Source organism: Bos mutus, chromosome 4 (genome assembly GCF_027580195.1).
Source record: "Bos mutus isolate GX-2022 chromosome 4, NWIPB_WYAK_1.1, whole genome shotgun sequence".
Taxonomy (NCBI): domain Eukaryota; kingdom Metazoa; phylum Chordata; class Mammalia; order Artiodactyla; family Bovidae; genus Bos; species Bos mutus.
This window is the reverse complement of record NC_091620.1, coordinates 86264110-86290383: the sequence shown is the minus strand read 5'-3', so window position 1 is coordinate 86290383 and position 26274 is coordinate 86264110. Positions and strand designations below refer to the sequence as shown.

Below are 26274 nucleotides of genomic sequence, written 5' to 3'. Positions count from 1 at the left end.
CCTCAAGCCAACGGCGTGTAATTGTTGGTTCCCAGCTGGAAAGTGTGAGACGCCCACGCTCTCCTTTCAGCGCTTGCAGCGAATTAAACCAGAGAGTAAGCCTCCCTGAAGCTCGCCTTCCAATTCTCAGGAAGGAGCTGGCAGCCCCCTCTGGTTGCCACGCAACGGCGTCTCCTGACCCGGAGTAGGTGCGAGCCAGATAGAAGCACGTGCCGCCTCTTCCGCATTCCTGGACTACATGCCCCACAATGCGTCGCGCTGCGGGCCGCAGGTCTCCAAGAGGGGGAAGGGCCGGGCAAGGAGGCGGAGCGGAAGCGGAGTGTGAGGGACAAGAGTAAAAGCCCCACAAGCCGGGAACCAACCTTGTTGCTAATTCCCAGCTCAGGCCTTTCTTCATCCCGACCTGGAGGTTGCTTCGCGAGCGCGGGACGCAGCTGACGCCCGCTAAACGGCTTTCTTTGCGCCGCCCCAGCTCGGAAGCCAGTTGGCGTCGGCAACAGAGACGAGAAGCCCACAAGGCAAGGTAATGAGGAGGGGGCGAGAGGGAAGCCGCGGTTGGAGGCGTCTCTGTCCATCAGGCTCGCGTCTCTGCCGGAGCCCCTCGGGCCGGGGGCCACCTCTCCTCCGCCGTGCCCCGCCCCCCGCCCCATCGGGGCCGCTGCCGCGGGGCGTCGGCGAAGACCCCGCTCCAGCGCTGACCCGCAGCTCCGGGCCACGGCCGAGGAGGGTCTTTGTCCCTGCTGCTCCAGGTCTGACAGCCGCGGCCCCTGGGCCCCGGGCAGAGAACCGAGCGTGGCTCGGGCTGCGTGATCCAGGTGGGGCGGGCTGGGTCCCGTGGCCGCTAGCGCGGGGGAGCGACGGACCTGAGCTGCGGGGTTGGAGCGCCCGCGCGGCAGCCGCACTCACTTCTTTTTCCGTTTCTGACAGCTCAGTTCTGTTCTACTTTGAGAGAGAAAGTCAGATGCCCTTTTTAAATTCCCTCTCCAAAACTCAGCTGCTGGGTAAGTGGTAAGGATGAATTTAAACGGCTGTGTCGACTGTGGCTTATAATCTCGCAAGCCCTATTAAAACAGCCTGGCTTCCAATCCTGATCGACTCTGCCTGGCTTTAGTGACCTTGGTTAATTAAGGCTCTAAGCCTACAGTTTCTCACCAATCAAATGGCCATAACAGTACACATCTCTTAAGTTGCTAGAATAAGAAATAATATGCTTACAACGTCACAAATTCTTCACTTGGAAAAATTCTTTGAGTGTAATACTTACATTAGCTATACTGAAGTGGCCCCTAGATTGGTGAGTTTTGTGTTTTCCTTGTTTAATCATTGGCACTCTAGGTTCTATATTCTTCACTTTATATATCTTGTTCACCTTAAACCTAAGTAAAGGATTCTTTAAAATGTGCTGTGTTTTCAATTTTCGCCGTCTTAAGATGGCTGAGAACATTCTTGGAAAATTGATGACTCTGCTTTTTGTGGGTCCGCTTTAGATATGAGGATTTACCCCACCCCCATCCCCAGCTGTGCTTGGTAGGGGATTCTTGGAGGAGCTTAAGTGTTTTGGCAGAATAAGCATCTAGGTGTTCTGCAGTCTTTAACCTGGGGCTTCACCATCTTTACCTTATGCCAGCTTTTTTTTCTTCCCCCTCTCTCTGTACTTTTCTACTGTTTAGTAATTTTCACGTTTGGGCTTTTTGTTTCCAAGTTGTAGTGTTTGTTCTCAGGATAAATCCAATGTTAGCAATACATTTTATAAGATGATTTGAAGGATTTCACATTAGTCCTTCTTTAGTTATGATTGTTCTTGCACTGTTTTCTCCTGAATTTTACTGACATAGGTGTTGAGTTTTTCCTCATGGAAATCTTTATGGTCCTTTGTTGAAATTGTTTTCATTTAAAATGTGTGTTCTGTACTACTTTTGGTTCAAATACTGTGCAGTCTGAAATAAGTTCTCTACATTAAGCTGTTTTTGAATGTATGGTTATGGTGGGGGAAAAGCCAGTGGAGCAAGGTGAATTTTGTGTAATGTCTTGAGTGACACATGCATGAAAAAAAATTACTTAAGGAGAAATCTACTGAATGTATTTCATCAGGATATCAGAGAACCAGAGAGTAAATATGTGAAAAACGTATTTAAACTGTGGGAGATGGCATAGTGCACATAAAGATTTCTTACTCATTAAGAAACGTGTGGCAGAAATACTCGTCTTTAGGAAAAAATGTTTCTCTGTTGGTGACGTCATTTAGTGCTGTGTATGGGACAGAATAATGACTGGAAATAGGAGACCTTGATTCTTGTCCTGGGTCTGTCACTCTGTATGACCTTAGTTTCCTTTGTGGTTCTCAACTTCCTCATCTTTCAAATAGAGAATTGGTCTGATTCCAGGGATTCTTCTAACTCAGACCTTTCAGTGACAAGTTCTTTTTTAATGTGGGAAAAAAATGATGTCAACCCTTTTAGTAATTTATTTGTGTCTTAGGGTATTTTTTCCCCCACCTTGGGGAACGGGTACACATGAAAGAATAGAAAGCTGCCATAAACAAGAATCTCTCTTCATCCCTCTTTCAGGAGCTGCACATGTTTTCTCTGCATTTTTGACATGCTTAGTTTTCTTCCTCTGTACTCTGTATCTCTTTTCTTTAGTCACAGTCTCTTTATCTGTTATCCCTGCTTTTATATAACTTGGGATCCCATGGACAGAGTAGCCTGGCAAGCTACAGTCCATGGAGGCCCAAAAGAGTGGGGACAGGATTTAGCAGCTAAATAACAGTATAACTTGGGTTTCTCAGTCCCCCTAATTCAACCTCATTGTTTCTTTTTGTGATATTTATTTATTACTTATATGTATTATTTATTTATTTATTATTTTTACTCCCAACAGCTTGTTTTTTTTTTTTTTTAGGGGCCTTTTTGTGCGAAGTCTCAGGCAAAGGTGCCCAGTCCTGGTCTGGTCAGCTGTGGAGGGGGAGGTGGGGTCGTGTGGCGCAAACCGTGATTGGCTGAGTCAGTGGGCAGGTCAGGCTTTGTGCCTGAAGTATCTAGTAGGGCGTGATGTATTTTGGATTACACTTTGACTGTGTGTAGTGCTTGAGTAGTTCCCCTTTTGCTCTAACATTCTCCTCGTCACCCTCACTTCTTTTATCCGTTGTCTTCGATCTGTCTTTGTCCTCTCCAGAGCTGTCGTCGTCTTTTGCCTCTCCCCAATATTCCATCTAAAAATGATCTTAGATCTTGAGATGTGATATTTCTGTGTCTTAGCTGGAATTATAGTGTAGCTTCTTCCAAGGCAGTTCACATTTTAAGTCTTAGACCTAATTAGTAGTGGATGGCTGTTTTCTATGTTAAATTTTTCCCCTAGTTGTTAGCCTCAGGCAATATTATGTGGAGAAACTAGAAAATATTTTAGGAATGAGCTTTTCTCCTGAAATTACATTCAAAGGCAAGTCTGTGGCGTACTTATTTCTTTTTTTGGAGAGAACTATCTGAACCTCTGAGCTCTAGTGAGAACATACTGTGTCTTTTTGTAATAAAGATCTGCTTTTCCAGCTGTAAATTCTGTAGATCAACAGGCAGTGATTCTTGGAGCACCTTTGGCTGAATGAGAGCTTCTGTGCTTGCTAGTTGCTGCTAATAGTTACTTTAGTTATATATTCATAACGGCACAAAAGTAGAGCCCTAAATGAATGCAAAAATGGGACTTGAAGTAGAGAGTTCCAAGGTAGGATTGGTCATCCATTGAAGTTTTTAGTCTTGCTATTGCAACGTTTGCATAAAAATACAAGGAAGTATTTCAAGATCGGCAGTGTGAAATGCAGTGTTTTTAACATTTTTGACTGCAGCCCATAGAAAGGGGCCTTTTAACCTACAGACTCCATGGATATATAACTCTGTGTGCGTGTGTATGAAAGAAGTATATAAGTGTATAGAAAGCTGAAAAAAGTTTTACAAAATAAAATCTATATTCTGTACAGTCTACTCTGATAATTTCTATTTCATTTATGTATTTTTGGCTATGTTAGATCTTGGTTGATGTGTCGGGCTTTCTCTAGTTGTGGGAGGGGCTACCCTCTAGCTGTGGTGTGCTGGCTTCTCTTGTGGAGAGCAGGCTCTAGGGGGCGCTGGGCTTCCGTAGTTGTGGTGGATGGTATTGCTCCTTGGCTTGTGGGATCTTTCTGGACTAGGGATCAAACTCATGTCCGCTGCGTTGATTGGCAGATTCTTAGCCACTGGACAACCAGGGAAGTGTTCTGTGTTTCATCTTGTTGTTTGAAAAGGGCTAGTTGAAAAGTAGATTCTTGTTCCTTGCTTTTGAAAAAACGCTGGAGTCCTGGGCTGAGAGTTTAGATGCTTAATTTCCCCATTTGTTTGACATTGGGTAGTCATTAATCCTCCTGATGCTTCCCTTTCCTTATCTTTACTTATTTATTAAAAGATATTTATTTCTTTATTTGAGTGCACCATCTCTTAGTTGTGGCACATGGGATCTTTAGTTGCAGCTTGTAGTCTCTTAATTGCAGCTTGTGGGATCTAGTTCCCTGACCAGGGATGGAACCCAGGTTCCCTGCATTGGGAGCATGGAGTGTTAGCCACGGGACCACCAGGGAAGTCCCTCCTTGTCTTTAAAGTGAGGATCTTCTAGTTTAAGTATTCACTGATCCTCTGTCTTTACTTTTCCCTAGTAATAATGTTGGAGTAACGTATTCGTCTTTAGGTCTTTGGCTAGGGAGAAACCACTGAAAAATAGCTTAGATATGTAGTTACTTAATGGCACCCCACTCCAGTACTCTTGCCTGGAAAATCCCATGGACGGAGGAGCCTGGTAGGCTTCAGTCCCTGGGGTTGCTAAGAGTCGACACGACTGAGCGACTTCACTTTCACTTTTCACTTTCATGCATTGGAGGAGGAAATGGCAACCCACTCCAGTGTTCTTGCCTGGACAATCCCAGGGACGGGGGTGGCTGGTGGGCTCCCATCTATGGGGTCGCACAGAGTCGGACACGACTGAAGCGACTTAGCAGCAGCAGCACGTTTGCTGTTTGGCAAGAGCTTTGAAAAATGTGTAAATCTTGTGAATTGGAGTGAATACATTAAGGTCTGTAATACAATAAATATATAAATTAAGAAAAAGTTTCCCCGTGTTTTTTGTTTTTCTACTTTAGTATTTTGTAACGAGCAATATTTTGGAGTTTGAAAAATTGTATTTAAAATGCTTAACAGCAATTACAAATTAACATGCCATCACATTGCCAGATAGATTTTATTTCTCTTCCTTCTAACCACTGCTCTTTTCATATTAGAAAAGGTCAAAAAAAATGTTTTCCTGTGTAAAGACCACCACGTCAGATCATTACTGCTCGTATGTTACCAAACAGCGAAACTGCCATTCTCATAAGAAAAGGGAATACAGAGCTTTCTTTGCTTGTGGGTTTCCTTTTGTTCATTTTGGACAATTTCTCCAAACCAGGCCATTCCATGTGGGGATTGGATTCCTTTCATTCTCATATGTTTGTACTGAGGAGAATAGAAATAAGGAATTTACTGTCTCCTCCCAAGATTCTGGTTAGAATTCTCAAGGTTTTGGTTAGAAGGAAATTGGAGCCAGACTTCATACTTCCATTTCTTTCCTCAGGTCAGACCTCCTTCCTTGACCTCATAGCTCATTTGGCTCCTCCAAATTCTCATTTTTTCTCAATCTCTCTGTTTGTTTTCTTCGTAGCAATTTATTGCAAGCTGAAATTAGCTTGTTTCTGTGTTTGCTTGTTACTATCTGACTTCTACTAAAGCATAATCTTTAGAAGAGCAGGAATCCTGGCTTGTTTCCATTCACATTTCCTGTTCCCGGCACATAGTAGGTGCTTTAATAAATATTGTGAATGAATAAGTGAGCAAATGAATGAATAAACCAAGGTCTTTCAGGCTTAAATGAAACTGTATGTAGTAAAGGTTGTGTTCGAATACAGTTCTTTCTGCGTCATCCCTCCCCCACCCTCCCTTTATTTTTTCTGGAAATGTGTTCTTATCATTGTATTTGCTGATCATGGTGAAGATACCTACATCCAGAAAACCTTGTATATTTTTTCTAGTTCTTTTGCTTATGTTAAAAAAATAAAGATCTACAATTTCTTAAGTTCTTCCTGTAGCAACTTTGTAATACTTTGATTTCTGTGAATCAACATATTTGAAACTTTAATATGCCAACCTGATAGTTTAAAGAATAGTCCAAACTACATATCTTCAGAATTTTTAGTATCATTGACCTAAACTGCCATTACTGTTTTCTTGTTACATTCCTTTAAAACAAAAAAGACAAAGTCCACTTAATATTATAGTTCATTTAGTACTTATAGTCTTTTCTCCTGGAGGTAGGGGAGGTAGTGTGGTATAGAGAAAAACCTAAATAGTGAGTCAGGACCTGTGTTCAAGGCCAATACAGTTTCTGCTACTAACTCATTGCCTCCATTTTAGGCAAGACACTTAACATCTCTGAGCTTTAGTTCCTACATCTGAAATGTGAGAAAATTAAATCAGATTTCTGCTCAGGTAATTGAAAATACAGTCGTCCCTCTGTATCTGTGTCTGTATCTGCAGGGCATTGATTCCAGGTCCACCTCTACCTTTACTGCCCTGTGACCATGGATGCCAGAATCTTTGGGATGCTTAAATCCCTTATGTATTAATAAGATGGCATGTTATTTGCAAATAACCTACGCACATTGTCCTGTATACTTTAAACCGTCTCTCAATAGTTTATAATACCTAATACAATGCAAATGCTGTGTAAATTGTTGCCAGTGCATGGCAAATTCAAGCTTTGCTTTTGGGAACTTTCTGGAATTTCTTTTCATTAAATATTTTCTTTTTTTTTTCCTTTTCATTAAATATTTTCTATCTGCAGTTGGTTGGATCTGTGGATGTGGAACTCAACTGACTGTAATTTGATCTTGAAATTCTCTTCTCCTCTGCACCTTTGCCCCTCAGAAACACTGCAGGGAGGTCACATTGGTGCTCAGGGGAGTTGGTGGGGTTAGGCTGAGGGTGTGCTTAAAGTAAATTTCTGCTTATTGTTCTCCAGGCTCTGTGGAAGTTATGGCTGCAGTGTAGGGCATGTTACTCTTGCCCTTAAGGCACGTGGGACTTTAAGAGACAAGCCTCAGTTGGTATAAAGTAATGTGATGTGAGAGAAGGAGGTGAAAGTGGACTAGAATAAGGTTATAAGGTTTTAAGACCCTTCTCATACAGGTAGCATTTAAACAGATACTCTAGTCTCATTTTAGGCCATATGGAAGAGGAACTGTTCTCATCAATGACATGCTGTTAAGTCATCTTAATTGTTGTTTGGTTGCTCAGTTGTGTCCAGCTCTTTTGCGACCCCATGGACTGTAGCTCGCCGCACTCCTCTGTTCATAGGATTTTCCAGGCAAGAACACGAGTGGGTTGCCATTTCCTCCTCTAGCGGATATTCTTGACCCAGCGATCCAACCCACATCTGTTATGTGCCCTGCATTGGCAGGCAGTTTCTTTACCACTAGCGCCACCTGGGAAGTCGTCTAGTAAAACATGCCCTGTATTAACTCAAGTTACTCAAACTGCTAACTGATATTGCTGTGTAAGTACCTGATACTACTAATAAATGTTAATATTTATTGACATTAGTAGTATAAGATGTCATTTATCCTCACCAGTGTTAGGTAGGTACTGTTATCTCCATGATGTAAGTGAGACTTTAGGGTTTAGGAAGATAAAATAACTTAAGGTTTTAAAGATAGAATATAGTTAGCCCTTTGTATCTGCGGATTCTGCATCTGTGGAATCAGTTGTGGATTGAAAATACTGAAAAAAAAATTCCAGAAACTTCCAAAAACTACAACTTAAATTTGCTCCTATTCATATCACATTTACTTGCTGGTGGGTCAGACTGTAAAGAACCTGCCTGCAATGGAAGGGTCCCAGTTTTGATCCCTGGGTTGGGAAGATCCTCTGGAGGAGGGCATGGCAGCCCACTCCAGTATTCTTGCCTGGAGAATCCCAGGGACAGAGGAGCCTGGCAGGCTGCAGTCCATGGGGTCACAAAGAATCAGATGTGACTAACATATAGCATTTCGGAGAAGGCAGTGGCACCCCACTCCAGTACTCTTGCCTGGAAAATCCCATGGGCAGAGGAGCCTGGTAAGCTGCAGTCCATGGGGTTGTGACTAGTCGGGCATGACTGAGAGACTTCACTTTCACTTTTCACTTTCCCGCATTGGAGAAGGAAATGGCCACCCACTCCAGTGTTCTTGCCTGGAGAATCCCAGGGACCGGGGAGCCTGGTGGGCTGCCGTCTGTGGGGTCACACAGAGTCGGACACGACTGAAGCAACTTAGCAGCAGTAGCAGCAGCAACATATAGCATTTACATTTATTATTAGTAATCTCGAAATGATTTAAAGTATACAGGAGGATGTGCATAGGTAATATGTAAATAATATACCACTTTATAAGAAGGACTTGAGCATCTGTGGATTTTGGTATCCATTGGGGGCCCTGGAACCAACCCCTGCAGATACTGAGGCAGGATCTTACTGTATGTAATTTCATATGCAGATTGATAGAGAGTACCTTGAGGCTGGAGGTGGGGTAGGAGTGGGAGTGCTACTTTTTGAAGAGGTGACATTTGAGTAAAGGAGGAATACTAAAAGAGGAAAAGGAATAAGCCATGGGGAGAGCATTTCAAGCAAGGGAATAGCAGTTGTACTGCTGCTGAGTTCAGAAAGAATTTGGTGTGTTTTGCCTAGCTTGACTGTAGTACAGTGAGCAAGGGGAAAGTGGTGTGAGATTAGGACAGAGATAATGGTGAAATCAGCTCTGCAGAACCTTCTCGACTGTGGCCATGTTGCCAAACATAAGTTTGTGTGCCTCATGCACAGTGAGGCCAAAGAGGCCAAAATGGGAGTTTGGAGCAAGGAAAGGTTTATTGCAACAAGCGTGAAAGGAGAATGGGCAGCTCCTGCTCAGAAACCTGGAACTCCAGGAGTCGTGTGCTCATCACTGTTGTATCTTGACGGCTTCTCCTTTGTTTCTGCGTTCTCTCCCTTCTGTGATCAGTATCTGTGTGAACCTGCTGAAGCCTTCTCTTTACAAACAAGAAATAGGGGGCACAGAAAGGCGTTTGTACCTAGGAGTGCTCCACTGGGTCCTACTTGGTTTCAGTAAATAGTTTTAATTTTATTCCAAGTGCAGTGGGAAACCATTGAAGAGTTTTCTTTGGTAACTGTAAGTTTGTTTCCTACATCTGTGACTCTTTCTTGTGTTGTAAATAAGTTAATTTGTACCATTTTTTAAGATTACACATACAAGTGATATCACATGATGTTTGTCTTTCTTTGTCTGACTTCACTCAGTATGACAATCTCTGGGTCCATCCATGTCGCTGCAAATGACATTATTTCATTCTTTTTTTGTGGCTGAGTAATATATGGCCCCCCACTCCAGTACTCTCACCTGGAAAATCCCATGGACGGAGGAGCCTGGTGGGCTGCAGTCCCTGGGGTCTCGAAGAGTCAGGCAGGACTGAGCGACTTCACTTTCACTTTTCACTTTCATGCATTGGAGAAGGAAATGGCAACCCACTCCAGTGTTCTTGCCTGGAGAATCCCAGGGACCGGGGAGCCTGGTGGGCTGCCGTCTGTGGGGTCACACAGAGTCGGACACGACTGAAGCAACTTAGCAGCAGCAGCAGCAGCAGCGATATTCTGTTCTATGTATATATCACATCTTCTTTATCCATTCATCCATCAGTGGACATTTAGGTTGCTTCCATGTCCTGGCTGTTGTAAATACTGCGGCAGTGTACATTTGGGTGCATGTATCTTTTTGAATTATGGTTTTCTCTGGATGTATGCCCCAGAGTGGGATTGCAGGGTCATATGTTAGCTCTGTGTTAGCCCAGGAGTCAATCTACCTCCTTCCTTCCTATCACTGCCTTACATCTCCAGAAGTTTTTCTTCATCCCAGAGTATTTATAAAACTCTGTACTCTAGACCATAACTCTCCATTCTCTCCTCCCACTAGCCTCTGGTAACTACCATTCTACCTTCTATCTCTGACTAACTTCTAGGTGCCTATACAAGTGGCATCATATAATATTTGTCTTTTTGTGTTAGCTTCTTTAACTTAGCACAGTGCCTCTAAGGTTTTAATTCTGATCCATATTGTAGCATGTATCAGAATTTTATTCTCCTTTATCTTGAATATTTCATTGTGTGTATATACCACGTTGAACAAAACCTTCAGCTGTGCACCTGTTGTTTCCACCTCACAGTGCTGCAATGAACATGGCTGTACAAGTTCCTCTTTGAGTCCCTGCTTCTGAAACCAAGCAGGACCCAGGGGGGACCACCTGGGTACAGAAGCCCTTCCGAGCCCCCCATTTCTTTCTTGCAGGATGAAGGCTTCAGCCTCCTAGACCTCCCTGAATTTCAAAGGGCAGATTCAAATAGTTGCTAATCAGGCAAGTAAGGGTATGCAGAAACAAAGGAGAAACATCGAGAAGCTATATTGCAGCAATTAAAGTAGTATTCTGGTTCCTCCTCAAGGAATATATATATAATATCTTTGAGTTTTTCTGAAGGAACTAAGATTCCCACACAGATAAGGATGGTTAACTTCAGCTGAGCACAAGATGCCTGGAATACCGCCCTGTTAGCCTCATCAGCAACCAATCAGAAGGGAGTCACATACCATACAGCCCTCATTCCAGATTTTGCCGATGAAAATTTCTCCCTGAAAACCATCAAGGACTTCAAGGTTTTTGAGCATGAGCCACCTGTTCTCCTTCGTTGGCCTTGTAATAAACCTTTCTCTGCTCCAAACTCCCACATTTTGGTTTGGCCTTACTATGCATCACTCACGTGAACTTGTGTTCCGTAACACTTTCAGTTCTTTTGTAATTACACCCAGAAGTGGAATAGCTGGGTCAAATTGTTTAATTTTTTTTAGGAACTGCCAATACTGCTTTCCACGGCACCTGCACCATTTTGTATTGGCTTTCAATTTCTCTGCAACTGTACCAATAGTTTTGGTTTTGTTTTTAATAATTGCTGTAGAAGAAAAAACGTTTTCATCTACTTTCTTAGGTTCAGTGCCCAGGACTCAGCAAACTAAACTGACGAAAGATCAATTAACAGGAGAGAAAGGTTGTTTCATATACAAATGGTTCACATCACAGAAATGAACTTAAAAATAAAAGAAGCAGTTAGTGCTGAGAGTGTGTATACCATTTAAACAAAGAGCCATAAATTATGGAAGTGTGATAAGACAAAGGAAAAGGAGTTTGAGCTTCTGGAGTCAGTAAATTGTGGGAAGGTAAATACATAGGGGTAACTAATGAAAGATAAGATTTGTTTTAGTAAGGTGTGTTTGTACAGATTTGTCTCAGCATCAGTGCCCTGTCTCCTGTGATAAAGAGTGTTCTCATCTTTCTCGTAAGTAATTCATGTTTTGCTTTCAGGTAGAAAGGGGGAGATCAGGGAGGCCTTACTGCATCTGCTGTTTTTCAGTTATCTTCGGCTGAAAATAATCCTTATACCGAAGTGGATATTTTGGGGTGACACATTCTGATGCCCTTCATAGCCATCCTGATGGTGTCAAGTGGTATTTCATTGTGGTTTGAATTTGCTTTTCCCTGAAGATTAGTAGTTTGAGTACCTTTTCATGTGCTTATTGACAATTTGCATATTTCCTTTGGAGGAAGAAATTAAAATTGTGACTATTCAGATCATGGCTTGTTTTGCTCTGAGGACAATGGCTTGAAGTGGGGTTGGAGAAGAATCTAGGAAGTCACTTGAAGTAGCGGCAGTACTTTAGTTGGAGATGATGGTACTTGGAGCATATTCTGTTGCCCTTCTTCAGGTCTAGTACTTTATAGATACTTCATTTTAAGTGTGTCTCCTTTCCTTAATTTTTCTACTTTTGGGCCACATGGAGTGTAATTCCTTTTGTAATTTCTGCAGTTGGGTGAGAACTTTCCCCTGGGAATCCTAAAAATATTCAGAAGTCTGTCTCTCTTAGGTCAAAATAATGATGATGAAGCTAATATGTTACTGAACCAAAACTGATCTGCCCACATGCAGTAAAGCCAAGCTAATCTGCTGACCCTGTGTTGCTGGGAAGGAAAGTACAGTGTTTATTGTAAGGTGCCGTACAAGTTGTGATGCTGATAGCTCAGCTTCTTTGTACACTGGTGCCAAATCAAATCTCAGAGACAGAATTTTCGGTGAAGTAGAAAAGGATAGCTTTAGTGCTTTGCCAGGCAAAGGCGGGAGACTGTGGGCTCCTGCCCTCGAAACAATGTATTCTCACTTGGGGAAGATAATACGTTTTATAGTAAATGTTTAAGGAGGGTATGGTCATTCTGTGGGTATTCTTCTGAAGGGCTGGTGGTGAGGTAGGTAGGAGTCACCATCATCAAACTTGAGGTCCAGCTGGTCTGGAGTCTGCTTGCTTGTGGGAAGCATACCATAGCTTAAAGACATTGTGTGTATCCTTAGGTGGGGAAACAGGACCTTGCCCCAAAGCTGCTCCTGACTATTTCTCCCTGGTTTCATGTGCTCTCCCTTCCCTAATTAACATCTGCTTGTATCTGCCCCATTGGAACTCAGGGAAGGGCATGGAGGCTGAATGAAGGTGGTTTCTTATAATCAAAGAAATGGGGGACACAGAGGCCTGTGGGGTCCTGAACGGAATCAGTTGTCTGGGACAGATAATGCTCAAAAAGTCCATTTTTTGGAGGAAGTTTTTATAGACAAAATTTGGGATGAGGGCTGTATGGTGTGTGACTTTCTTCTGACTGGTTGGTGGTGAGGTAACAGGGTCATCTTGTGCTCAGCCTGAAGTTACCATCTCCTACCTGTGTGGGGACTTTTCCTGCAGAAGAACTCAGAGGTGTGTTGTGGATATTCTTTGGGGAGGAACCAGGACCGTGCCTCAACACTGCACTATTTTGTTTTTTTTGGCCGCACCATGTGGCATGTGGGATCTCAGTTCCCTGACCAGGGACTGAACCCATGCCGCCTGCAGAAGCGAGGCATCTTAACCACTTGGGCCACTGGGGAAGTGTCCCTATCACTGCCCTGTTGTTTCTTGACTCTTTCTTTTTTGTTTCTGCATTCCCTTACTTTGCTGATTAGCAATTTGACTCTATCCTTTGGAACTCAGGAAAGGTCTAGGAGGCTGAATGAAGTCTGTTCCCTAAAAACAAGAAACAGGGGACAGAGAAAGGACTTGTATCCAGGAGGTCCCCACTGGGGCCTGCTCAGTTTCCATAATGATTTTATTTTTGCCTTTAAAAACTCCAATTGTTACTTGGGACATATTTGAAGTTTTACTTTTTAAAGTAATTAGTAAGAAATTAATATAGGGGGCCTAGAAGTTAAGATTGAAAAGTTTTTGTGTTTTACACTGTGTGGGTGGAGGACGAATACTATGCTGGATTGTAGCCATAAGTCCCCAGTGACAGTGCAGGCCTTTAGGTTTCTAACTATTGTCTCTGTCCTGATCTAGGTGGCCTTTCAGGAGCTGAACTGGTACTTGAAGGACAAAGGAAAATTGGGGAGTTCAGTGTTCAAGTTCTCTGCCATTTGCAACTTTGAACATTGCACAGAAATGAGTCAGGAGATAGAAGGGCTCCAGGTTAGACGTTTACAACTGTCCTCCTGTTTGCATTTCATGGGGCAAGAAAAAGTGGGTTTCAGGCTTGATACTTAGAACTGCTAGCATTTCCTGAGACAAGAGTTAGATGGGCTGCAGTTGAGGAATTTACAGTCAGCTTCCTGTTTGCTCTCCAGAATGGAAGTAACAGCAGAAACAAGGTAAATAGCCAGTCTTTGTCTCTTGTAAACACCTTAAGGTAATAGTCATGACAAGGACAAAGAGGGGCAAAACCCATTTGAGTAAAGGATTAAGGAATCTCTACTCCCCGCTCTTTTGGGACAAGGGAAATGCTACACATTCGCAGAAAGGCTCCTTGTGGGTGGGTCAAAAGTCGGGATAAAGAGGATTGCTTCTCCCAGAAGCCTTCACTTTGAGATCCATATTGGCTGGGGGTTGTGTGGGCACCAAGGGCAGGGTCCCAGGGTAGGTCAAGTGTGGAGAAAAAAACCAAATAATTGGCCTGAAGGAAGACAAAGATGGGGAAGAACTGAGGTATATAAATGACTTAACCGCCTCCTTATGGGGCTCCTCCTCACTAGGGGGTGCCTGTACCCTTTTCGCTCCGGGTGTACGTCTCTGCCTTGCTTCTCTGTGTGCTTTCCCACTTGTGCTATGTCTCTAGTACCTGCATTTATAGTTTCTGCCTCTGTGATAAGTGTATTTTTTACTGGGAGCAAAGTTCCAGGGAGAAGTAGCTTCTGGCCTCTAGCCATTGCTGGTCTGGTGGTAGGATTCTGGTTTTCCTCCAGGCTTCTCTGCACTGGGATTAAAAAAAAAAAGAAAATTTTCCAGGTGGTTTTAATGTGAAGTATTCCCTCAGAAGAGACCAAAAGCAGAAGTGTATTCTTTTTGGTATTTTAGTCACCTCTGCTGGGCTTGCTTGGAGTAGCTTGTGGAAACGAACTCTCAGGTAACAGTTTTCAGGTCTTCTTGGGTCACTGTGGAGAATCCTCATGGGCTGTTGAGTTGTTCAGCTCTTTGTCATGCAGAAGCTGGCTCTGGGGCATCATTTCAGCTTAGAGAAGGCTCTAGGGTGTCTTCCACACTTGTTTATTCCTTGGTGTCCTTTTGTAGTTCTCTCATGTCTTGAGGGATTAACTGCTCCCAACTTCTGATCTCTTTGCTATTCCCAGAGACAAAACCTTTTCATAGTAAAACTTCTTATCTCTATAGAAAACCATGTAACAAACACAAGCAAGTTACACAGTGTATAAATTTCACACTTCCTTCTGAGATGGTCTGCTCTAATTTTGTTGTAGGCAATGGTGAGTAGACACATTCCATGTAGAATTAAGGCTACGGAGACGTTTCATGACAGCCTCTTTTCTGAATCTGTGGTACAGTTGGGTCATACACAGTATAGAACCAAAAGGGGGGTTCTTTATTTAATGTTTGCAGCTTCTTTGGGTCCCTCAAACTGAGAAACTTGGCTTCCTTGTTCCCCGGGATTTATTACTCCGGGGACATACCCTCCTCAGCCCTGCTTCTGCCTTGTCTCCTCCCAGGATTTTCTCGCTGTGTCTGGTGTTGGTACTGCCTCTAAGCAGAGTTTGTGTTCATGATGCTGAGCAGTCTGTCATTCCTTTTTTTTTTTTTTTTAAATTAATTTATTTGGCTGCACTGCGCATCTTGTGGGATCTCAGTTCCCTGACCAGGGATTGAACCTGGGCCATGGCAATGAAAACCCAAGAATCCTAACCACTAGGCCAGCAGAGAACTCCCCAGCCTCTCATCCTTAAGCTTGTACCTCCTTGGAGGGATTTTACCTCTTATGGGTTAGGCTCCCTGGGTTTAACTTTTCTCCTTCACTAGTCATTCCGGCTTCCTTACCCATGAACCTCCTGTTCTCTTCCTAATGCCATTTACAGTTTTGGGATTTGTCACTTTTGTGGAGTTTCATAAAACCTAGGAGTTCTAATATGGCTGGGTTTAAGGACCCTTTTGGAGAAGGAAATGGCAACCCACACCAGTGTTCTTGCCTGGAGAATCCCAGGGACGGGGGAGCCTGGTGGGCTGTCTTTTCTGGGGTCGCACAGAGTCAGACACGACTAAAGCGACTTAGCAGCAGCAGCAGCAGCAGCGGCAAGGACCCTTTTAAGGGAAAGAAGAGACCCTGAATGGAGATACAGATTCTGAATTTGTGGACTTGGTGATCCTTGTCAAAGTTCAGGCAAGTGAAGTGAGTGGTCCTGGGTATTAAAAAATCTTAAGCAGGCTAACCTCGTAAAGCCTTACTTTAGTCATCTTTGGAGTGGGAACAACAACATTTATTTTTTGAGGTTATATAAATATTAAATGAAATAACCTTTGTGAAGTGTTTGTTTCAGTCTGGACCAGTGATAAGGATTCAGTACTTTCACCACAGTGGTTGCTGCTGCTACTCTTTTAATGCCATTGCTGTAAAAGAGGGCAGTGGTTAAGAGCCTGAGCTTTGAATCCTCTCTCCCCCACTATCTAGTTGTTTGATCTTGGGTAACTTTTTTTTTTTAATGTAGGATATATATCTCTCTCTTTAAAAAATTTATTTATTTTTAATTGAAGGATAATTGCTTTATAATATTGTGTTGGTTTCTGCCATACATCAACATGAATCAGCCATAAGTATACATATGTCCCCACCCTCTTGAACTGGGCAACTTATTTAATGTCTGTTTGCTTCAGTTTTTTCAACTGTTTAAGTCAGAATATTATTAGTATGGGATATTGTAAAGATTAAATAAGCTAATTTAGGTAGGGAGATTAGAGTAGAATCTGGTATGAAGTAAGTAAGTGTAGTAATGATTGTTGCTGTTATTTAACTGAAGTATCCTCTTGCTTCTGGTTTTGAGTCTCTTCCTTTGTGGCCTTGGACAGGTATAGTAGCCTAGAGCTTTCTAGGCTCTCATTTTAACCTTCATCTGCCAAAATACCTTCAGGTCTGTGTTCTCTATTCTCTGGTGATGTCACTTTTCTGGCTTTGTGGGCACGCCACCTTTAGAACCCTGCTGTGACTGCTTCAGGACAGATTCCCAGTTGATTTTTCCACTGGGTACTGGGTTGGATAATCTAGCACTCAGGTCAAGCTTGAAAAGACATAGCACCTGTAAAGATGTGTGAAGGAAGGTTTATATATGTGAAAGAATGTTTTTAAATTTTGCTTGGGAACCCAGAATTTCTACTTTTTCTGAACTTAAGTGTAAAAATCTCTGTAGAAAAAAATATTAGGTGATGTTTACTTTGTTAAAATTTAGTAATCCAATATTGATATTAATGATATTGTTTCAGTGAACTCTGAAGGAGTTTGTTGTGTGCATGGTAACTAAAGAAAAAAGCAGAAGTAGAAGAAAATTAGAAAATGAGTTAATTCCTTAATTTTTAATTGCTTTACATAGTTATAAACATACCTAGTTGGTAGTGTAGTCTTGGTTGTAGTGAGGTTTGGAAAGATAAATGTACTTCAGTTAGAGTAGATGGGTGTCCTTCAAACCTTGAAGCTCCAGAATTTATTGGATGTGTGTCAGGGACTGGGTGGCAGGGTGGAGTAAAGTAAGAACGGGAATTTTCTGAACCAAAATTGGCAGGGCAGTAGATCTCCCCCTTAAGCATACCTCAACACACATGCATTTGCTAAAAAAACTTTGATTATATGTGTTTTGTATTTTGATATTTTGTATAAGATCATTGAGTAAATACTTTCTTAATTTATTTTCAAAAAGGTTTGAAAGCACCTATGCTAGAAATCAAATTCCTAGGGCAAAACAGGATTTTCCTGCTGCTTATCATATATGCTGGCTCATAAATGTGTGTTGAGAGTGATTGAATGCTTTATCTTCATTGATGCTATATTCATTTCTAGTCTTACTATGCTCAAACTAGATTTTATTACTTCAGTTAAGTAGGTTGGAATTAGTGTGTTTTATTTGCCCATACTACTTTAGGAAGTTAAAACGTTCTTAATGATTGTTTTCATTAAGCTGTGCAATGAAATTTTTTGGACTCTAGGTATATTTTTCCCTGAAGAATTTTATCCCGTTAGACATAATTGAAGAGTTTTCTTCACTGGACCCTTTGGTGATTTGGGCACATTATTACTGTTACGCTGTTTATGATTCCTTGATTGTTGTTACTTTATCTCTTTTGAAAAACTGAAATATAACTTTTCAGTTTTTCCTCAAATTATAAAAATACATTCCTGTTTAGAATTGTAAATTTTGGAAGGGTAAAAAAAAGGAAGTTAGTGCTTGTCACGTCTGGCATATACTTAAAAGTATAAACTTAGAAATTATGACTTATTTGGCATCTTAGGTTGGTTGTTTTTTCAGATTACCCGTTGTCAGTAGTAGTATTTTCTAGTGACGTTGGCATGCTTACTGTGGGTTCTGTTTTGTTTTTCAGTCAGCTGTTTTGATCTTCCAGTCTGTTTCACCTTTCCTATTTCTGACTTTTTTTTTTTTAAAGGAGAAGGAGGAATTGCTTTCACACATTTAGGTTGGTGACTTGTATTTGAAGAGACTGATATCTCTATAAATCTTATATATTCATTGTTTTATTTACAGACAATGAGAAGTTATTCAGAGTTTCATGATCATGGTGGCGTTTCTTTCAGGTAGTTCTAATGAATTGACATTTATTTCTAGTTTAAATTTTTAAAGAGCTGTGAAAACAGAGCTGATAAAAGACTCGGAAGCTTATTTAGTGATAGAGAAAATTATCAAAAAGAAGACAATACAATTCTAAATGAAAACTATTTGTACAATCTCTTCTTTAATCTACCATTGTTTGTTCTATTACTGATATAGTTAAGACTAATTGCCTTTTTTCTTCTCAATTTTGCAGAGTTAATTGTGAGTTGGTGGCAACCTTGCTGAAGATGAAGAATATACACTAGAGGAGGAGATTTTTTTCTTTCACGTCTTGATTGCTTGGTGACTTGCCTCTGGGTACCATTTTTCAGTTGAGTCTGTGTGGTTCCTCAGAAATGGTTTTTACAATCTCAAGAAAATCTATGTCCCAGAAATTGAGTTTACTCTTGCTTGTATTTGGACTCCTTTGGGGATTGATGTTACTGCACTATATTTTTCAACGACCAAGACATCAAAGCAGTGTCAAGTTACGTGAGCAGATACTAGATTTAAGCAAAAAATACGTTAAAGCCCTAGCAGAGGAAAATAAGAACACAATGGATGTCGAGAATGGCGCTTCTATGGCGGGATATGGTAAGATAACCATAGAATATTCCTGGTTTTCTCCTCTTCATCCTGTCCCCATTTAATGATAATCATGGAGATCCAACTCACTGCTTCATGCACAGGTGTTCACAAAGTAATTTTGTCTTGACTTTTTATTATGAAAAATTTCAAATGTACTGAAAAATAGAAACCTGATAAATACCCAGATAATCCATCACTTAGGTCTTAACAATTCTAACATCTTGCAATATTTGCTTTGTCCAATTTTTGGAAAATATTTAAATTATTAAAAATGTGGCATTTTACTGCTAGATATTTCTGTATGTGTCCCTAATACAATGACTTTTCCTGCATAATCAGTGCTGTGGTCATCCCTAGTTCATATTTGCATTTTTCCTGATTGTCACTTTACTGCGGCTGCTTTGTCACTTCAGTTGTGTCCAACTCTGTGCAAACCCCATGGACTGTAGCCCGCCGGGCTCCTCTGTCCATGGGATTCTCCAGGCAGGAACATGGAGTGGGCTGCCATTTCCTACTCCAGGGGTTTCACATCACTGTAGATCGTCAATTGCAGAACATCTGTGAATTCCTAAGAAGCAGCATATATATAAAAGAACACACACATATATATACATATACATATATATATATATACGTGTTCTTTTTCATTTTTTTGCCATTATGATTTATCACGGGATGTTGAATATAGTTCCCTGTGCTATGAAGTAGAACCTTGTTGTCTTGAGATTTCTTGATGATGTGCCTTGGTATAGATTCATGTGCTGGAAGCTCAGCGGGCACTTTAAATCCTGAAACTTACGTCCTTTATTCTGGAATATTTTTCCAAAATTATTTATTTCATTTTTTCCTGCACATTGTTTTCATTCTTTCTTTTTGGAATTGTTATTCAACATTTGGGCCCTCTGAACTGGTCCTCTTAGTTCAGTTCAGTCGCTCAGTCGTGTCTGACTTCTTTGCGACCCCATGAACTACAGCACGCCAGGCCTCCCTGTCTATCACCAACTACCGGAGTCTACCCAAATCCATGTCCATTGAGTCGGTGATGCCATCTAATCATCTCATCCTCTGTCATCCCCTTCTCCTCCTGCCCTCAATCTTTCCCAACATCAGGGTCTTTTAAATCAGTCAGCTCTTCCCATCAGGTGGCCAAAATATTGGAGTTTCAGCTTCAACATCAGTCCTTCCAATGAACACCCAGGACTGATCTCCTTTAGGATGGACTGGTTGGATCTCCTTGCAGTCCAAGGGACTCTCAAAAGTCTTTTCCAACACCACACTTGAAAAGCATCAATTCTTTGGTGCTTAACTTTCTTAATAGTCCAACTCTCACATCCGTACATGACCACTGGAAAAACCGTAGCCTTGACTAGACGGACCTTTGTTGGCAAAGTAATGTCTCTGGTTTTTAATATGCTGTTTAGGTTGGTCATAACTTTCCTTCCAAGGAGTAAGTGTCTTTTAATTTCATGGCTGCGGTCACCATCTGCAGTGATTTTGGAGCCCCCCAGAAATAAAGTCAGCCACTCTTTCCCCATCTGTTTGCCATGAAGTGATGGGACCGGATGCCATGATCTTCGTTTTCTGAATGTTCAGCCTTAAGCCAACTTTTTCACTCTCCTTTTTCACTTTCATCAAGAGGCTCTTTAGTTCTTTTTCACTTTCTGCCATAAGGGTGGTATCATCTGCATATCTGCAGTTATTGATATTTCTCCTGGCAATCTTGATTCCAGCTTGTGCTTCATCCAGCCCAGTGTTTCTCATGATGTACTCTGCATATAAGTTAAATAAGCAGGGTGACAATATACAGCCTTGACATACTCCTTTTCCTATTTGGAACCAGTCTATTGTTCTATCCAATTCTAACTGTTGCTTCCTGTCCTGCATACAGGTTTCTCACGAGAAAGGTCAGGTGGTCTGGTATTCCCATCTCTTTCAGAATTTTCCACTAATTCCCCTTTATTTGCTTTCCTAGTTTCCACCTTTTTGTCTTTTTGCTTTATTTGTTGAAGTTTTTCCTCAGCTGTATTTTCAGTTCTGTATGGAATTTTTCATTTTGTCTCTTTCATTTTTAACTGCTAAGAGCTCCGTTTTTTTTTATTTCCCTAAGGTTAATTAGTGATACCTTTTCTGAAGTGTTCTTAAAGAGTGAGACACTAAAACCTTGATGGGAAATGCTGAGTTGCTGAGTGGTGTTCACTCAGAAGATCTGACTGGGTCATTTGTTTGGGAGTATCCTTAATATTTACAATGACTTCTGATTATTGCTACTGCTGCTGCTGCTAAGTCGCTTTAGTCGTGTCCTACTCTTTGTGACCCCATAGACGGCAGCCCACCAGGCTCCCCGGTCCCTGGGATTCTCCAGGCAAGAACACTGGAGTGGGTTGCCATTTCCTTCTCCAATGCATGAAAGTGAAAAGTGAAAGTGAAGTCGCTCAGTCGTGTCCGACTCTTAGCCAAATTTCACAGTTTAAGGGCATAATCCTTCACAATACTGCCCTTATTTCAGACACCAGCCGTAAGTTTGGGTGTCCTCATATCATCTCCACTTTTTTTCCAGCTCTCTACAAGTTCCAGGGTTCCTACTATCCTCTCAGGTTTATGATGCATGAGATCAGCTCATGGAACTCACTGAAAGTACTATACTACAGTTTTATTACAGCAGAATGGAAATCAGAATCAGCCAAAGGGAGAGACAAGGCAGGTCTGTGAGGATTCCAGGTGCGAAGTTTCTGTTGTTTTCTCCCTATGAAATCAGAACACATTGCCCTCCTGGCATGTCAGCGTGTGTCAGTATTAAGAGCATTGCCAGTGAGGTGAGCCCACCGAAACTTCCATGTCCAGAGTTTTTATTGATGTTTCATTGTGGAGGTATGATCGATTGAGTCATTAGCCACGTGGTTGAGCTCAATTTCCCAGTCTCCCTCACTGCTCGCCTACTGGAAAGCCCTTACCCTCTACTCACAAGATGGGTCTTGTATGGCTTGCCCCCATTCTGAGTCACCTCGGTACACACTATCTAGGGTGCACCAAGAGTCCCAGTTTAACACATTATTGACCCGGGGTGGTTTTTGCAGAAACTAATGCCTCTCCTGCGAATCCGTCTCTGGTCAATAATATGTTAATATCAAGTGCAATTCCTTGGGCCCACCATGAATAACAAAGACAATCAGCCAGGAACTTCCTGGCATTCAGAGTCTGCCTCCCAGGACCCTGGGACAAAGGCCAGCTAAATTTTTCTTTCCCTTTTTAAAAAATAACTAACGAATTGATTTTTGGCTGTGCCGGGGCTTTTGTTGCTGTGCGTGGGCTTCAGGAGTTGCGTCACGTGGGCTCAGTGGTTGTGGTGCACGGGCTTAACTGCCTTGCTGCTGCGTGTGGAGTCCTCCTGGACCAGGAATAGAACCCGTATCCCCGGTTCTGGAAGATGGGTTCCTAACTACTGGACCACCTGGGAAGTGCCCCAGTTTTTAAATTATAGTATCAGTGTCTGTTCATGGCAAATAGATGGGGGAACAGTGGAAACAGTGAGAGACTTTATTTTTCTGGGCTCAAAATCACTGCAGATGGTGACTGAAATGAAATTAAAAGGCGCTTGCTCCTTGGAAGAAAAGCTATGACCAACCTAGAGAACATATGGAAAAGAGACATTACTTTGCCAACAAAGGTCCATCTAGTCAAAGCTATGGTTTTTCTTGGAGAAGGAAATGGCAACCCACTCCAGTATTCTTGCTTGGAGAATCCCAGGGACAGAGGAGCCTGGTGGGCTGCTGTCTATGGGGTTGCACAGAGTCGGACACGACTGAGCGACTTAGCAGCAGCAGCAGCATAGTTTTTCTAGTAGTCATGTATGAATGTGAGAGTTGGACTATAAAGAAAGCTGAGTGCCGAAGAATTGATGCTTTTGAACTGTGGTGTTGGAGAAGACTCTTGAGAGTACTTTGGACAGCAAGGAAATCAAACTAGTCCATCCTAAAGGAAATCAGTCCTGAATATTCATTGGAAGGACTGATGCTGAAGCTGAAACTCCAATACTTTGGCCACCTGATGTGAAGAACTGATTGATTTGAAAAGACCCTGATGCTGGGAAAGATTGAAGGTGGGAGGAAAAGGGGATGACAGAATGAAATGGTTGGATGGCACCACCGACTCTATGGACATGAGTTTGACCAAGTTCCAGGAGTTGGTGATGGACAGGGAAGCCTGGTGTGCTACAGTCCATGGGGTTGCAAAGAGTTGGACACGACTGAGCGACTGAACTGAACTGAATTGAATATCAGTATGTTTAGGTCTTTTCTCTTGAGCTGGTCAGACTCCTTAGAGAAGGGCTTCCAATCTCTTCCAACGCTTGTAGGACATCTATGCATCCAAGTGTTATGGGATCGAACACTTGTTCTCTGAGCCAGGGGAAAAGGGTGCGGCGGGAGGAGTGGCCTCAGTACTCACTATGAGAACTCTCACTTCCTCCTCCAGTTTTCAGTGTGCTGCCCAGGCCTTCAGCTGTTTCAGTGGCTTCAAAAAATGCCTCTCAAGATTTTCTGCAGTGGTGGAGGGACCATTGCCCAGTTTGGAGTGGTAGAGAAAATTTAGCAATCAGATTTCTTTATAAATCAGTTTTTATCCAGTCCTTCGGTTTTTGGTTCCTTTTTTACTCCTATTTTCATTAGTACCTGATACAGCAATTTCTGGGCCATTTGGGCTGCGTTTCTATGGAGAAAAATGAATTGCTCTTTGTTTTCTCTTATTTTTTCAATTGTTTTTTGGTTTCTGTTTCAAGATCCAAGTTTTTCAGGTATGCTAAGTCAGTTATCTAGGACACAAGGTAGCCATTTCTCCCCTGTGGGTGCGTGCTCCGTTGTGTCCAACTTTTTCTGACTCCATGGACTGTAGCCCACCAGGCTCCTCTGTCCATGAAATTCTCCAGGCAAGAATACTGGAGTGGTTTGCCATGCCCTTCTCCAGGGGATCTTCATGACCCAGGGATCGAACCTGCATCTCTTGGTCTCCTGCATTGGCAGGCAGATTCTTTACCACTGACGCCACCTGGGAAGCCCCAGGTCTCATCCATTTGCTTTCCAGCTTCTGGAATTTTGTTGCTGTTGTCTCCTTTCTTGTTATCTTTGGCCTCATTCATGTATGCATAAAAAAGAGCGTGAAAAAGAATCACCTTTACTGTTTTGATGGACTATTTAGAATCAGCAAAGGTTTAAGTGCCTTTATTGAGTTTAACTATTTTTATCTGGGAATACCCTGGACACTTTTTTATTCTCTTTATGATGATTTTTATGAAGTGATGAGGGTTAGTCTGCATTGGCTCTTGAGAATCAAATATCGTTGACTAGAGATGGAGTTCGGAGAAGGCAGTGGCACCCCACTCCAGTACTCTTGCCTGGAAAATCCCGTGGATGGAGGAGCCTGGTAGGCTGCAGTCCATGGGGTCACGAAGAGTCAGACACGACTGAGTGACTTCACTTTCACTTTTCACTTTCATGCACTGGAGAAGGAAATGGCAACCCACTCCAGTGTTCTTGCCTGGAGAATCCCAGGAATGGGGGAACCTGGTGGGCTGCCGTCTGTGGGGTCGCACAGAGTCAGACACGACTGAAGCGACTTAGCAGCAGCAGCAGCAGCAGCAGAGATGGAGTTGGTATAAACTGAGATGGCAGTACTAGTGGCAGGTGCAGATTAAATGTTACATTGTTTTGCATTCTGTTTAGTCCAAGGACACTGATAGAAACGTGAAGAAGCAATTCTTTTGGAACGAGAAAAAAATTTCTCTGCTTGAGCAGAATAACTGATATTTTTAAAGGTAGCTGTTCTGTGCTATGCTCAGTTCAGGCACTCAGTTGTGTCTGACTCTTTGCAACCCCATGAATCTCAGCACGCCAGGCCTCCCTGTCCATCACCAACTCCTGGAGTTCACTCAGACACATGTCCATCGAGTCAGTGATGCCATCCAGCCATCTCATCCTCTGTCGTCCCCTTCTCCTCCTGTCCCCAATCCCTCCCAGCATCAGAATCTTTTCCAGTGAGTCAACTCTTCGCATGAGGTGGCCAAAGTACTGGAGTTTCAGCTTCCTCATCATTCCCTCCAAAGAAATCCCAGGGCTGATCTCCTTCAGAATGGACTGGTTGGATCTCCTTGCAGTCCAAGGGACTCTCAAGAGTCTTCTCCAACACCACAGTTCAAAGGCATCAATTCTTCGGCCCTCAGCTTTCTTCACAGTCCAACTCTCACATCCATACATGACCACAGGAAAAACCATAGCCTTGACTAGACAGATCTTTGTTGGCAAAGTAATGTCTCTGCTTTTGAATATGCTATCTAGGTTGGTCATAACTTTTCTTCCAAGGAGTAAGCGTCTTTTAATTTCAATGTTCTATGCTGGGTAGCTGTATGTAACAACTCAGTTACAAGAGCAAAATGAGACTCATACACATGGTATCTTTTAAACTATATTTTAAAATATATGGTGGAGCTAGTTCAATGTCAGTTAATATATATCTGCATCATTTAATGGCCACATGGTATTTAACCAGTGATCTGAAATGTTTTTTTTACTTATTTCTGGTTATCAAAAATAAAAGCATTCAAATATTACAGAAATATGCGCCATAGATAAGTAAAAGAGCAGAGAGAGAGAATGTCAATTAATTTGGTATATATTGGGACTAGCAGACTTTTTCTTATAGGACTAAATGTTAAGTATTTTCAGCTTTGTGGGTCATTTGGTCTTCTTTTCAGTAAATAAGCATGGCTTGCTTGCTTTCTTGTGAAGTCGCTCAGTCGCGTCTGACTCTTTGTGACCCCATGGACTGTAGCCTATCAGGCCCCTCCCCCCATGGGATTTTCCAGGCAAAAGTGCTGGAGTGGATTGCCATTTCCTTCTCCAGGGGATCTTCCCGACCCAGGAATCGAACCTGGCTCTCCCGAGTTGCAGGCAGATGATTTACCGTCTGAGCCACCAGGGATCCACCAGGGAGCATGGCTGCTGCTGCTGCTGCTAAGTCGCTTCAGTCGTGTCCAACTCTGTGTGACCCCAGAGACAGCAGCCCACCAGGCTTCCCCGTCCCTGGGATTCTCCAGGCAAGAACACTGGTGGGTTGCCATTTTCCTTCTCCAATGCATGAAAAGTGAAAAGTGAAAGTGAAGTCGCTCAGTCGTGTCCGACTCCTAGCGACCCCATGGACTGCAGCCTACCAGGCTCCTCCATCCATGAGATTTTCCAGGCAAGAGTACTAGAGTGGGGTGCCATTGCCTTCTCTGGGGAGCATGGCTGTGTTCCAGTAAAACTTTTTTACAAAGACAGATAACCAACCAGCTCTAGTTTGCAGACATATCATCCAGCACATTTTGAACAAAAATGGGATTGTACTGTATATATACTAGTTTGCAACTTT

At 42.4% G+C, this 26274-nt stretch overlaps 1 protein-coding gene across 5 annotated transcripts in view; it reads left to right on the top strand.

Annotated features, from left to right (window-relative positions):
• Window positions 1–291: 291 nt before the first annotated feature.
• The window catches only part of CCDC126 (coiled-coil domain containing 126), a 42321-nt gene continuing 16338 nt past the window's right edge, over window positions 292–26274 (top strand). The window contains exons 1-4 of one of the 5 annotated variants that reach the window (XM_070369723.1): window positions 292–523; window positions 928–1001; window positions 18223–18272; window positions 18503–18882. In XM_070369723.1, the coding sequence (XP_070225824.1) occupies window positions 18645–18882 (238 nt within the window). In that variant the 5' untranslated portion in view covers window positions 292–523; window positions 928–1001; window positions 18223–18272; window positions 18503–18644. Of the gene's footprint in view, window positions 524–927; window positions 1002–13523; window positions 13667–18222; window positions 18273–18502; window positions 18883–26274 lie in introns of those variants that run through there. The other 4 variants (XM_070369726.1, XM_070369725.1, XM_005901261.2 and 1 more) reach the window with 4 other exon arrangements.